General features: G+C 39.9%; 1 protein-coding gene across 1 annotated transcript; it reads right to left on the bottom strand.

The window, feature by feature from the left end:
• Positions 1–2,063: 2,063 nt before the first annotated feature.
• On the bottom strand, positions 2,064–13,152 carry BCL10 (BCL10 immune signaling adaptor). Its single transcript, XM_030866109.2, has 3 exons — positions 12,828–13,152; positions 5,806–6,094; positions 2,064–2,589 (listed from the first exon to the last, which is right to left on the bottom strand). Exons 1-3 carry the CDS (start codon positions 12,882–12,884, stop codon positions 2,234–2,236), a joined length of 702 nt encoding a protein of 233 aa, XP_030721969.1. The 5' UTR covers positions 12,885–13,152; the 3' UTR covers positions 2,064–2,233.
• Positions 13,153–14,549: the final 1,397 nt, after the last annotated feature.

Here is a 14,549-nt window from a genome sequence, read left to right as displayed (position 1 = left end):
GAAAAGACATGCATGAAATGTAAATGCATATTGCTAAGTGAAAGAAGCCAGTCTGAAAAAGCTACATATTGTATGATTCCAACCATTCAATATATGACATTCTGGAAAAGACAGAGCAATAGAGAGAATAAACAGATCAGTGGTTGCCAGGGCTGGATGGGAAGGGGTGGGGCGGGGAGGAAGAGGAAGGGATGAATAAGTGGAACACAGGGGATTTTTGGGGAAGTGAAACTATTCTGTGTGATAATATAATGGTGGATGCATGTCACTATGCATTTGTCAAAACTTATAGAACTGTATAACACAAAGAATGACTCCTAATGTAAACTATTAACTTTAGTTAATAATAATGTATCAAGACTGGTTCATCAATTCTAATAAATGCACTAATGTGAGATGTTAATATAGGAAACAGGGGGTATATGGGAACTCTGTACTTTCTGCTCAAGTTTTCTGTAAACCTAGAACTGCTCTAAAAAATAAAGTCTCAATTTTTTAAAAAGCAATTTAAAAAAGTGAGCTCGAAGGTGTTGTTTTTATATTAAGTGATAATTTTCACTGCTGCATTAATCAACCCAATAACCAATTGCACTATGTCATGTCACAGTATCATTCAAATGTATACATTTTTGGCAACAGCTGGTTTTCAGTGTTTAAATGAAAAATAAATTGATTTCATAGGATTCAGAAAACCAAAAGCCTAAGTTTGTTAAAACCTTAATTTTATTGTCTACGTAGTTAGTCAACAGTCTGAAAGAAAACTATAAATGTAGGTGCTACACCATATCTAAATTATGATCTTTGATTCCAAATCAAATCTATTTAAATTTTTAAAAAAGTAACTGCATATCAAATTTTATTTTAATTAATGAAATGAAAGCTTGCTTCTGCTTTTGAAAAAGGTTTAAGTATTACACCACTATTTTTTTTTTTAATTGCCACTATTTTGTTATGCTACCCTGGAAGTGAAACATGTTTCTCCATAATCGTTAGAAAATGTTTATACTACAAAAATCACCCAGTCTTTAAAATTTTTTAAAAGTCAATATGCCAGTCTTCTTCACGATTGATAATTTCATCAGTCCATCCAGAAGTGCAACTCCATCTTACAACCTGAATTAATGTTTCCTATTAAAATTGGTGCATATAAAAAAAGTTTTAGGTATTTATTTCCTATTGAAAAATCTGAAACTTCCAAAACACAGCACTACAACTTAAAAACATTTATTCTTAATAGCATATTTCCATCTCTGCTTTTTGCAAGTAGTGGAAATATATATGAGACAGATATCTAGAAATAGATATAGTTTAATGAAAATAATGAAAGAAGATTTATAAATTTGTAAAATTAGTCAAACTTTGTCATAGAACAAAAAGACATATCTAGCTAATGGCCCGCTTGTTCCAAATAGTACTAAAAACAGAATTGTCACATATACACACACAAAAACCATTTTGTTCTAATTATTTCAACTGTACAGTGGTCCTCATTAAAAGGGAACAAAAAGTACAGAAAAAGTATTTTTAAAATCTCATTAAATTATATGTAATAACTGAAGTTTATGTCAAGATTTTTCTTTAGGAATGAAAATGATAAAGCAAAGAATGTGAAAATCTTAAGAAAGTAGTATTAATTAGTAAGATTAATAAGAAATGTATTTTGGCAAATTGGCACCGTAGGTGGCTCAAACTCCATTAGATATTTCTCTGAATCAGAAGGGGACTTTCTAAGTACCTGTAAGCCCAATTGAGTGGGAAAAAGATTCTTTTCTGTAGCTGGCAGTTTTCCCAGCAGTGATTGGCTTTATTATGAATAGGAACAGCTTAATTCTGAAAATGTACTGTTGAATGGTTGGAAAGGACTATTAGACTGTGAAACTTACTAGCACAAATGCACAGAGAAGAAACATTGTTCCCAGCCTAAGACTCTATTCTCAAACAGAGAAATGTTCTCTATTAAAATTAGTCTTAAAACATAAAAAAAAGTGAAAACACTAAATTACCTCAAAAATGAAGAGAAAATACTGAAGAGTACATGATCAACAAGAGTTACTTTAGCTATCTACAAGTATACTTCTTTTATTCTAAAAAATTCTATTTACAAAGTATGTTTACGTTGCATTATAAGACATGTATCAAATGTTAATAAGTCATTATAGCAATTTTATAAGATGATTCATATCCTTTCAAATATTTTTTGTCACCATTAAAGAAATTAAAATGCAGTAAACTGTCATTGCCGCAAAAGAGCACGTGATCTTAAGGGAAGAAACATCTCACTAGAGTTTCCACAAGTTCCTTCTTCTTCTAACTGCAGCTCTGGTGGCAAAGGAGGAGCCCCAGGGTCCCCAGGTCTAGGAAGCGTAGTTGAAGAGAAGGTGGGGTTTTCAGTTCTGCCTACTTCTAGAACAGGCAAATTCAGAGAAGAATCAGTAGAAAAAAAGGGGGCTGTGCTGGATTCTCCTTCCGGATGGTATATGACGGTGGATGCTCTCAGTTTTTCAGAGAAATTACTGTCATCTGAATTTGATCTAGAGAGGTTGTTTGTGGCTCCATCTGGAAAAGGCTCACAGCTGCTACATTTCAGTCCTACAATAAAATTATTCAGATGTAAATGAAAAGTAACTAGAAAACTGAGTCCACACCCATCTTCGAACTTTTTAAAGATTACACAAATTTAAATAGCAGTTTATAAATTGTCATAATCCATTTCACATTTTATCTGCTTTTCCTGACAATCATGAAGCATACTATTATTTACATTTTCTAGATACAGGAATAATCTCAAGGAAGCTAAATGACATGCTACAATTCACATTCAATCTGTGTATTTATACTTAACCATTGAAGGACCTAGAAAAAATAAAGTAGCCCCTGAAATTATTCATAAAATAAGAAATAGCTTTCACAACTAAAAAATATTCTTTAGCACTCCAGCACACACACACACAAAAAATTTACCCCAATTTTAAACTCGGTATATGCTAAAATTCTATGAGTTAATTACTTCCAATTCTTTTTTTATTTATTTTTTATTAAAAAAATTTTTTTACATCTTTATTGGAGTATAATTGGTTTACAATCGTGTGTTAGTTTCTGCTTTATAACAAAGTGAATCAGTTATACATATGTTCCCATATCTCTTCCCTCTTGTGTCTCCCTCCCTCCCACCCGCCCTATCCCACCCCTCTAGGTGGTCACAAAGCACCAAGCTGATCTCCCTGTGCTATGCAGCTGCTTCCCACTAGCTAGCTATTTTACGTTTGGTAGTGTATATATGTCCATGCCTCTCTCTCGCTTTGTCACAGCTTACCCTTCCCACTCCCCATATCCTCAAGTCCATTCTCTAGTAGGTCTGTGTCTTTATTCCTGTCTTACCCCTAGGTTCTTCATGACATTTTTTTTTTCTTAAATTGCATATATATGTGTTAGCACACGTTATTTGTCTTTCTCTTTCTGACTTACTTCACTCTGAATGACAGACTCTAGTTCCATCCACCTCATTACAAATAGCTCAATTTCGTTTCTTTTTTATGGCTGAGTAATATTCCATTGTATATATGTGCCACATCTTTACCCATTCATCTGATGATGGACACTTAGGTTGTTTCCATCTCTAGGCTATTGTAAATAGAGCTGCAATGAACATTTTGGTACATGACTCTTTTTGAATTATGGTTTTCTCAGGGTATATGCCTAGTAGTGGGATTGCTGGGTCATATGGTAGCTCTATTTGTAGTTTTTTAAGGCACCTCCATACTGGCACCTCCTCCATAGGCACCTCCTCCATAGTGGCTGTACCAATTCACATTCCCACCAGCAGTGCAAGAGGGTTCCCTTTTCTCCACACCCTCTCCAGCATTTATTGTTTCTAGATTTTTTGATGATGGCCATTCTGACTGGTCTGAGGTGATATCTCATTGTACTTTTGATTTGCATTTCTCTAATGATTAATGATGTTGAGCATCCTTTCATGTGTTTGTTGGCAAACTGTATATCTTCTTTGGAGAAATGTCTATTTAGGTCTTCTGCCCATTTTTGGATTGGGTTGTTTGTTTTTTTGTTATTGAGCTGCATGAGCTGCTTATAAATTTTGGAGATTAATCCTTTGTCAGTTGCTTCATTTGCAAATATTTTCTCCCATTCTGAGGGTTGTCTTTTGGTCTTGTTTATGGTTTCCTTTGCTGTGCAAAAGATTTGAAGTTTCATTAGGTCCCATTTGTTTATTTTTGTTTTTATTTCCATTTCTCTTACTTCCAATTCTTGAATCATGGGGTGTTACAAGTGGAAGGGATTCTACAGGTCATCCGGGATAGCCTCTCACTATTAGAGACGAGAAGACAGAGGCCTGGAACAGTGAAGTCATGCCCAACATTCCAGGACTACTTCATGCAAGGGGGACGGCTAGAACCCAGGTCTCCTCTTCACATTAAATAGAGAATGTCCTGGTTCTCAACCTAACAGTTTACGTAAATGACAGAGGTTGTTCTGAACAAAGAATTCTATATATCCAAAGGGTATAGCCAACAATTAGCCTCAGTGTGGAAAGAATAAACACAAACACAATTTATCTCTCTTTTAGGCTCAGCAAATATTCAACCCAATGGTCTACAGGCACAGAACTTCCTGAGTTGACAGATTTTATGTAAAACCTTCAGAGTCTGTAAAGTACATTTGTACGTCAATTTTTTCCACTAGTTTTTCAACTTCACAATACAGTCAGCATTTCTGTCCCATGAAAGAGAAACTATTTTCTTAAATATGGCTCAAGGGGAAACTTCATCTGTGTTCCAACATGGATTTATAGACTGAGTTCCTTAAGGGAAAAGCCCTAAATTACTAATTTATGTTTCCCTTGCCTAGAACAGCTGGAATAGAGCTGTATCGCATGCACATTTATCTTAAGTGCTCTGTAGAGAGAGACAGAGAAAGATGGGGGTTTGGTGGGAGAGGGGGATTTAAATCGTGCAAACAATTCTACACAGCATTCCAATTTAGTGAGTGTGTGCTCTGGGGTGAGGGTGAGACGAAGAGGTAAATCTGCTACTCCCTTAATCAATCTCAGTTTTATGCCTCTCTCATTTTGCAACACTGAGTGTAATTCTAGTGTTTAAAGTTATATATAACTTATACACGATGATTCTTACCAACATAAGCCAACTACTTCATCATGTAATCAACTGGTGGGAGAAAAACTATCAGAGTTTATCAAAGGTAAAATACTTTACCTATACACTGTTCTTTATGCGTGATATGCATTTTCAGGGGTTACTTTTTTTTTTTTTTTTTTGCGGTACGCGGGCCTCTCACTGTTGTGGCCTCTCCCGTTGTGGAGCACAGGCTCCGGACGCGCAGGCTCAGCGGCCATGGCTCACGGGCCCAGCCGCTCCGCGGCATGTGGGATCTTCCCGGACCAGGGCACGAACCCATGTCCCCTGCATCGGCAGGCGGACTCTCAACCACTGCGCCACCAGGGAAGCCCCAGGGGTTACTTTTGAACAGATTAATCTTGCATTCTGATGACTTTAGAAACAAACTCCTGTGTATACTGGGATTCCATTGTAGTTGTTTTCTATAAATGTGTTGTTAAACGAATATAAATACAGAACACTGAGTGATATTTCACTTTTGCAATGTAATGACATCAAATAAGGTAAAAAAAATGCAAATTGAATGTAATTCTAAAGGTTGAACTTTTTGAATAAAAGCAAAATGATCACTTCTAGGTTTTTGTTTTGTTTTGCATTCTACTTATAAAAGCATTGTTACATTTAAATGAACTTTTGGATAACTAAGATATCTTACCTTTCAGATGTTCTAGTTTTATATTTCTAAGTTTTAGCACTTCATCTGTAATCTTCTGTATCAGGAAGTTCTGTGTTTTTTCTCGCCGAATAGATTCAACCAGGGTATCTAGTCCTTTGGGGTTTTCTTGTAAGTAGTCTAACAATTTTCCAGCCCTTTTTCTACTTGATGTTCGACAAGAAATTTCTTCAGTGTCTTCTCTACTGAGTATTTTTTTTGCACGTAGATGATCAAAATGTCTCTCAGCTATGATTTTTTCACACAGGTATACACGCAAATTTTCTAAAGCCTAAAAGATATAAAAAATGCCTCAATGTATCTTTTTTTTTTAACACCTAAGGAAATCACAAAGGTGACTGATCAGTTAGGAATCTGACTGGTGAGAGAAAACATCCTGAAGTCAGGAGGCTCAGCCCTACTAAAGGCATGCTATTAAAATGAAGGTCCGGTTAGACAGAAGTAGGTCCCTGACTAGATATTCCTCACTGCTTCCTCACTGCTCTGATCTCATCTTCATATCTATAAACCAAGACCAAACTGTTGTGAGGAGGGGGCCAGTCTAATCTAGGGGGCTTGGGTCTGTGGAAATAGGGAGGTCTGCTGAGGGCCTTCAGAGGTAAAGTTGAGAGCAGAGGTTACTGTACATTTTAGTTTCCATTTAGCAAGGAATCCAGGATTAGTCAGGACCAGAGAGGATAACTCACAGTTTATAACTTTCTCATGTTATTAATTTTCCATCTTTCTAGAGTGAAACCACACACACACACACACACACAAAGAGAGAGAGAGAGAAAGAAAAAGAAAGAACCTAAAACAAAAGGGACCATACTGGGTCTATCTTTGGAGTCAGTTGGCAAGACTGTAGTCTAACTCAGCCTTGGAAGAAGGAAGGTAGAAAGGTATGGGGGGAAAGAAACCTAAAGGAATAGTGGATATTGGAAAAAATTAAAGAAATAAAAAGAAATCACATACACAGGCCTAGACCTGAGAATTGCCTAATGAGGCTTAATTAGTCAAAAATCAATGTGGGTCCTAATAAATGGTATTAACAATTTGATGTGAGTGGCTGTATTATAGCTCCTCCATTTACTAAATATGCAATCTTGGGTAACTTAACTCCTCTGTGCCTCAGTTTCCTCATCTGAGTGTAATGAGAAATAAATTAACACACGTAAAGCACTTGAGAAAGTGCCTGGTACATAGTAAGTGATGAGTAAATGTTAGTGATGATGACAATGATGACTAACTTGATTCACACTGACAATGATGAACTAAAGACAATGGAAAATCTTCAAAGTATATGAGAGTATATGGTGGCAGAAAAGTAGGTTAGGTGAAGGGTTCCTACAGTTCTCAGTCCACTGAATTCCCACGAGAAACATTTCACATATCTAAATGCCAAATATGCCAAGTGCTGAGCAGTGGATATGCAAAGATGAACAAGACTTGAAACCTGCATGCAAAGGGCACATGGTCTAGTTGAAGAATACATTATCAACTCAAGCTAAAAATTATGAGACAATGGAATATGACCTGGAAAAAAAGATATAGGTCAAGTACTGGGGAAGCAACCAACTCTGCCTCCAGGACCTGGGAAATTTACAGAGACTACACCTGACCTAGAGGCATGAAAGGTAGGCAATGAGGGAAATTACATTTCCCTATAGTCAAAACCTCATCAAAGGTTTATAAATAAGAGGCAATAAGAAAACTTTTACAGAGGGTTGGGGGAAAGCAAAAATTGGGGTCAAAGGAGAGCAATTAGAAGACTGCTGCAATATCTTACATATGATAAGTTGAGTGCACGAATTTAAGCTGTGGGGATGAGGAGAGAAAAATAGATTTAAAAAATGAACTCCTTGGAAAACCTCATTTGTTGTCATTTCTACCATACGTTGATGATTTCTAAATTTTCCTATGTGATCAAGACTTTCTCCACCTAGAGATCCCAATGGTACTTAAAATTCAACATGTCCAAAACCAATTTTGTTATCTTCCCCTATCGTTTTCCTCTGACATTCTCAGCTCACTTGCGAGTACTACCATCCATCCAACCATGCTATAAACCTACAACTCATCCTTGACTTTTCCTCTCTTTCACTCACTTGGCACATTCGATCAGATCACCCACCCACCAAGTCCTGCCAATCTACCCCAATATTTATCTAAGCTGCCCCTTCACTCCATCCCTATTATTAGCATTGTCCTAGTTCGGGTCCCTATATATCTTGCATCGACTATTAACAAGACACCTAGTTGTACTTCTTCCTTCTCTCCCCACCCCGCTCAACTTCTTCCTTCACACATCTATCAGACCTTCTAATTTTTCAAGAAAAAATGGAAATCTGGAGTGTTACATGAATTCTACCAATACTGAAATGTTGTTAGTTAATTTTTAAAAAATTTAAAACACTGTGTTCCACCTCGACTTAAAGGATAAAGTTTCTCAACTATAGCAGAATAGCAGAGAAGTGAAGAGCATGGCTCTGGACTCAGACCAACCTCAGTTCAAACCTTGAATCTGCCACATACTCCTGTGAGAGCTGGGGGAAGTTACTTAACCTCTCTAAGCCTCAGGTCCCTTATTGGTAAAAAAATAATAAATACCTAGCAGGACCTGTAGGAGGACTAAATGGGACAGTGCATATGAAGGCTTGACACAGTAGGTATTCAATAAATCACAGCTACTTGATGATGGCAGGCAGGTGCTTCATAGTATGGAGCCTGCCTACCTCTCCAGCTTACTCTATGTTCTGGAACTTTATGTTCTTCCTAAAACTGCTGTTTTCCACTACATTTCTTTAAGTCATTACCTTTGCCTTGTTTTCTTTTCCCATATCCCTATTCATCTTTTAAAATTCAGGACAGTGGTCATCTCCTTCAGGTAACTTTACTTAAACTCCCCCAAATGAGTACTCCTCTCCCGCCTTTACAGCACCCAGTGTATGCACTTCACTTTTCTATACAACAGGACTCCACTTATATCTCCCAACTCACTCCCAGACATTTTCACTCTGTCCCACTACTCTTCTCAAAGTCACCAAGGGTCTCCTTATCACTAAATCTGATACTTTTCAGTCTTCATCTCACTTCTCAGCAGCGTGAACACAGTTGATCACTCCCTTCCTGAAATACTCTTTTCTTGTCTTATATGAATACCACACTCTCCTGGCTTTCTTCCCATCTCTGCGGCCATAACTTCTTACTTTTTAAAACTTTTCTATGGTCTCCCTTTCCCTTCTAGCTCTCAAGTTCCCCAGGTAAACTCACTTAATCCCACACTTTTATTTCTAGCTCAGATCTCTCTTTTGATCTTCGAACTGATAGGTCTAATTGCTGATTTGACATTTCCACTTACTAATCTGATTCCACTCTCTTCCTTAACTCCCACATTCAAACCATCACCAAGTCCTATCATTACTGTTTAAAATATGCATCTGGAATTCTCCTGTTCCATCCATCTCCACTGCCTGATCCGAATCACCATCATCTCTCAACTACGTAAATTCCAAGGATCTCCTCACTAGTTTCCCTCTTCTCCCTTTTGCTCGCTCCAGTCCATACATTAGGCAGAGGGATTGTTAAAAATATAATTCTTCAATAGGTCTCTACTACACTTGGGAAAAAAATCCCACTTTACTACCATCTGTAAGACTCTTCATAATCTGGCACTAGCCCACCATCCTAACTTCACCTCTAGGCACTCTCTGCCTTTTTCCAATTTCCCCAAGATCTTGCCTGCCTTAGATCCTTTGAAAATTCTATTCTGCCTAGAATGCTCTTCTCCAGTTCTGTCATAGCCTTCAGGAACCAGTTTAAAAAATGTTAATAACCTTCCCTGACCATCCTATCTCAAGTAGATTTCCCCTCTTATCTTGTTATTGGCTCAACACCTGTTTGTCTCCTTCATAGTACTTACCATAATTTGGAATTATACATTTATTTGTTTTCAACCTTAAGAACCCACATGTTAAAAGCAGGCAAGAACCAGGTACATTCTGTTCAACTCTGTATATCCTGCATTTAGCAGAGTGCTAAGTAGATAATGTTTTGGATGAATGTAAAATTCATTGCACTTATTCTGTGATTTGCAATTGTCATTTTACATGTCCCCCCCACCCCCCAAGAAGTTGAGCTCTTCTCAAACTAAGATTGTGTGTTAGTTTTTAATTTCTGAACTGTTAGAATCAATGGCAGTATCAGTCTCACAGTGTGTAGTCCATATTTATGAAACTGAACTAAATTCAACAAAAGAGAGGTAAACAACTAGATGGAGCACGCAGGGAGGAGTATAGTGAAGAAGTGGGAGCCTGAAAAAAAAAAAAAAAGAAGTGGAAGTTTCCATGTGGATAAGTGGTGGTACAGTCGGTCCTCTGTATCTGCAGGTTCCGCACCCTCGGATTCAACCAACAGTGGATGGAAAATATTTGGAAAAAAAAATTCCAGGGGCTCCCCTGGTGGCACAGTGATTAAGAATCCGCCTGCCAAAGCAGGGGACACGGGTTCGAGCCCTGGCCCGGGAAGATCTCACATGCCGCAGAGCAACTAAGCCCGTGCGCCACAACTACTGAGCCTGCGCTCTAGAGCCCACGTGTCACAACTACTGAAGCCCGCACGCCTAGAGCCCGTGCTCCGCGACAAGAGAAGCCACCGCGTGTGAAGCCCGCGCACTGCAACGAAGAGTAGCCCCCGCTTGCCGCAACTAGAGAAGCCCGCGCGTAGCAACGAAGACCCAACACAACCAAAAAAAAAAAAAAAAAAAAAAAATTCCTTAAAGTTCCAAAAAGCAAAACTTGAATTTGCTGTGTGGGTCAACTATTTATATAGCATTTACATTGTATTTACAACTATTTACACAGTATTCACATTGTACTAGGTGTTATAAGTAATCTAGAGATAATTCAAAGTATATGGGCAGATGTGTGTAGGTTACATGCAAATACTACGCCATTTTATAAAAGGGACTTGAGCATCCATGAATTTCTTTTTTTTTTTTTTTTTTTTTTTGCGGTACGCGGGCCTCTCACTGTTGCGGCTTCTCCCGTTGCGGAGCGCAGGCTCTGGACGCACAGGCCCAGCAGCCATGGCTCACGGGCCCAGCCGCTCCGTGGCATGTGGGATCCTCCCGGACCGGGACACGAACCCGTGTTCCCTGCATGGGCAGGCGGACTCTCAACCACTGCGCCACCAGGGAAGCCCGCATCCATGAATTTTGGTATCAGCAGCCAATCTCCATTGATTCATCACGACAGAGAATACAGCAGAAACAGCAAGTGGCTTTGGGGGAAGGATGATAAAAAGTTCAATTTTAGACAAAGTGAGGAATCTGAAGGATATAAAAGTGGATTTCCAGTAGATATTTGGAAATAAGCACTTAGAGTTGAGAAAGAAGGAAGTCCAAATATGTGGATTATAATTTTAAAACTCCTAAGGTCATAAACGATTCTGAAAACATCATGAAAAAATTTCTAAGAAGAAAATGTGCACATATTTTTTTTCACAGATGTCCTGAAACGTGTCCAGGATTCCCCAAGGTTATGGATTTCTTATATAGCTGTAAACTGAAATCATGGAGATGGATAATATCAATGAACTGATGGAAAAAAAAAAAGGCCTAGAAGCCACCCTTCACATCTGTGTTTATGTACAGGCTTTATATCCTCCCACTTGTAACCTCTCACTACCTGTTTTATCAACTATAAAATGGGAAAGACAACTATCTGCCTTAGAGGTTGTTGTACAGATCAAATGAGAACATTGTAAATTGTGTGACAGAGTATCTGGAATACAGTAGGCCTAGCTCTTGAAGTTCATGTTTTTACTGGCACAAATCTTGAAAAACACAATACTCATTTATTCTTTATTAGTTATCAATGTCCCAGTCTTAACTCAACTAGAATGTAAAGCAGGGGCCTGTCATTTTTTTATATCTTTCCAGGCCCAAGAACAGTACTTTCCATATAAGTGCTCCACAATTATCTGTTGAAGGAGGAAACTAAGGCACAGTCATAACCAGTCTCCTTTTGCTAATGAGTCATACCAACTGTAATTGAGTACAGTGTAATAAACCTTACAGGTGAGGGTAAAAGGAAGCACACAAACATTTAAAAAGCTGCTGTCCTGTCCAATTCACAAAGATGATTTTGTATAAGTACTGCAGTGTTAAGCCAGAACACAATTCATGTTCATATTGTTTTGAATTTGAATTAATATAAAGTATTTTAATGGTACTCATATAAGTCTCACATGGCAAAACAAGTTAACTACAAGCAAAGGAAAAGAGAAACAAGTCAGACCTCAACAAAGTCATTCTTTACGAATAAATACTAAGATTTGTGCACTTCAGCATCCAAGCAGAAGAGCATAATTTAGCTGCTGAATATCTCCAACGTTTACCTGTAAATTAATTCTCCGCTTCATGTATTCATCCCCCGCCCCCTCCGCGCCCCTTCAATTTAAATACGTGGGCGTTTGCTTACTAGGGGAATTCCGGGTTGTGCTTTCAACAGTCCAGCTTCCCCCAACCCCCTTTGCAAGTTTCACGTATTTGATCCACTGCTTGGGATGCTTTATCTGGTCCAGCTTTTGCTCCAGGTTGAGCCAGCAGCCAAGGCAGTCTGGCTCAAGGATGAACTTGAGTCGTCGATCCCTAACAACGCAGCTCCAAAGCGCAGCTGGGGTGAAATCACCAGGGGATGGGTGAGCAGTGGGCAAGAAGCTGACTGTAAAGAAACGCTCCACTGAACAAGATTTCTGAAACCCAAGCCCTGCTTTTATTGATTTAAAACGTGGATTAACAGGTCAGCGGGGATCAGATCACTTCCACCAAGGTCCGTCGGATGCAGGGCTCGCCGCGGTCCTGCTGTGCCCGGACGTTTCGCTTCTCAGACCGCGGGCTCCTCCTCCGATTCCGACTCGGACTAGGACGCGGGGTTTCCTCGCTGCACGAATGCAGCCCCCCCCCCCGCCGCTCCGCCCGCCCCCGGCCCTCGGCGGTGCCCGGGCAAGGTTTTGCTACTCACGTCCTTCTTCACTTCAGTCAGGTCCTCCTCGGTGAGGGACGGCGCAGTGGGCTCCATGGTGAAGGCGGGAGATGGCGCTTCTTCCGGGTCCGGGAGCTCGGGCTGCGCCGCCCCGCCCAGGCTGGGGGCTTCGGCCTCCGGATGAAGGGGCAGAGGGGGAGGCGGAGAGGGTCGGGAGGAAGAGGGCTACGCCTTCGAAAACAGATGGACTCGTGTATCAAACTGTAGCGCTTCCGGCTCTGCCTTTGGGAGCCGAAGGCTCAGCCGACCTAAACTTCCCGACGCGGAGCTCAGGTTCCCGCTCCTTCCCTCTCCAAGAGGCCCAGGCCCAGGCCCCGCCCCTCGGTGAGGCCGGGCCTTCGGGAGAGCCCGCCCCGTCTCTGTGGGAGCCAATCGGAGCCAGCCCATGGGTCAACCTTCTCCCCGCCCCCCGTCCGGAGCCTTTCAGCAGTGGCTCCGCCCACAGCCTCCAGATCATTTGCATGTGGCCGCGGGTTGGCCTCACTGAAAGGAATCGTTTCCCTGGGTGGGGAGCATCGCTGCTCTGCCTGCGGGTCGTCGCCGCCTGCGCAGACAGCTCACAGGCGGAGTCGGGTCTCTGCTTGTCTGTACTTTTGGGTTCCTCCCCTTTTCCCAGACCCTACCCAACGATTTCCTGTTGCTGTGTTTGCCCACTCAAGTTTTAAAATTATTTGGTCTCACACGGACACACGTGCATACACACACAAGACGCATATACAGCCTATCAACAATATTAACGAAATTTCTGAAAGAGAAAAACCGCCTACGATCCCACTACTTTAACACCTAGTTTAACGTCTGCATTTTTTGGGATCACTTTATTATAAACACATTTCCTTATTTATTCATCCGTGTAATGAAGCTATGTCTACCTCATGCCTCTCACAGGGCTGCTGTGAGAATTAAATGACATGATATACGTAAGGTTCTTAGAGGTACTGGGCACACAGTACACACCTTACATTACTAAAACATTTATTGACTCCTTACTAATATGTTCTAGGCATCTTATTCTGTTACAGTTCTCCCATTTTACCGGGGGAGACTGATGAACAGACCACTATTCTCAGAATGGTATTCTAGCTACTAACAGAGGTGTATACAAAGTAATGTGGGTGAAAAGCTCAAAACAGAGCCCTGGGCTCAAGATGGTTGTTTGGACAACATGCTAAATAAACTAGAAATAAAGTAGATGGTATTTGAAGCTAGAGTGTAGATAAAAATGATAAGAGGACCAAAAACGAACTTGGGAGCCCCAACATTTAAGGGAAGAGAAAGCAAAAGAACCAGAAAAGAACAACGTTGCCAAAGCCACACCAACGTGTTTTTTTATCGCAACGCGGGGGTTCTACTTTTAACATTAACATTACCTCACATGTCTTTTTCCATATTGATACACGGTATTTTTTCTGATTGCTTAACCTTCCATCCTCTTGGTATAACCCAATTTACTTAAATATTTGTTCTTTCATTTCACAAATATTTATTGAATGTCAGCTATGTGCCCGAGACTGTTCTAGGTGCTGGGGAAACAACTGTGAACAAAACAGATAAAAATTCCTTTCCTCCTGGAGTTTAAATTCTAGTATATGTGTGTTTGGAGCAGGGCAGACAGACATTTGAAAAATGTTATGTAAATTATTTATTATGTTAGAAAATAATAAATACTAAGAGAAAATGTAAAACAGGGCAATAGAATCA

Source organism: Globicephala melas, chromosome 1 (assembly GCF_963455315.2).
Source record: "Globicephala melas chromosome 1, mGloMel1.2, whole genome shotgun sequence".
Taxonomy (NCBI): Eukaryota; Metazoa; Chordata; class Mammalia; order Artiodactyla; family Delphinidae; genus Globicephala; species Globicephala melas.
This window is presented reverse-complemented; position numbering and strand designations above follow the sequence as displayed.

Excerpts from the sequence above, each read along its gene's own strand:
- BCL10 (XM_030866109.2), bottom strand. The coding sequence starts at position 12,884 with ATGGAGCCCACTGCGCCGTCCCTCACCGAGGAGGACCTGACTGAAGTG. Across the intron at positions 6,095-12,827 it reads TGACTGAAGTGAAGAAGGAC|GCTTTAGAAAATTTGCGTGT; the intron begins GTGAGTAGCAAA and ends TATATCTTTTAG. Across the intron at positions 2,590-5,805 it reads AAAACTAGAACATCTGAAAG|GACTGAAATGTAGCAGCTGT; the intron begins GTAAGATATCTT and ends ATTTTATTGTAG.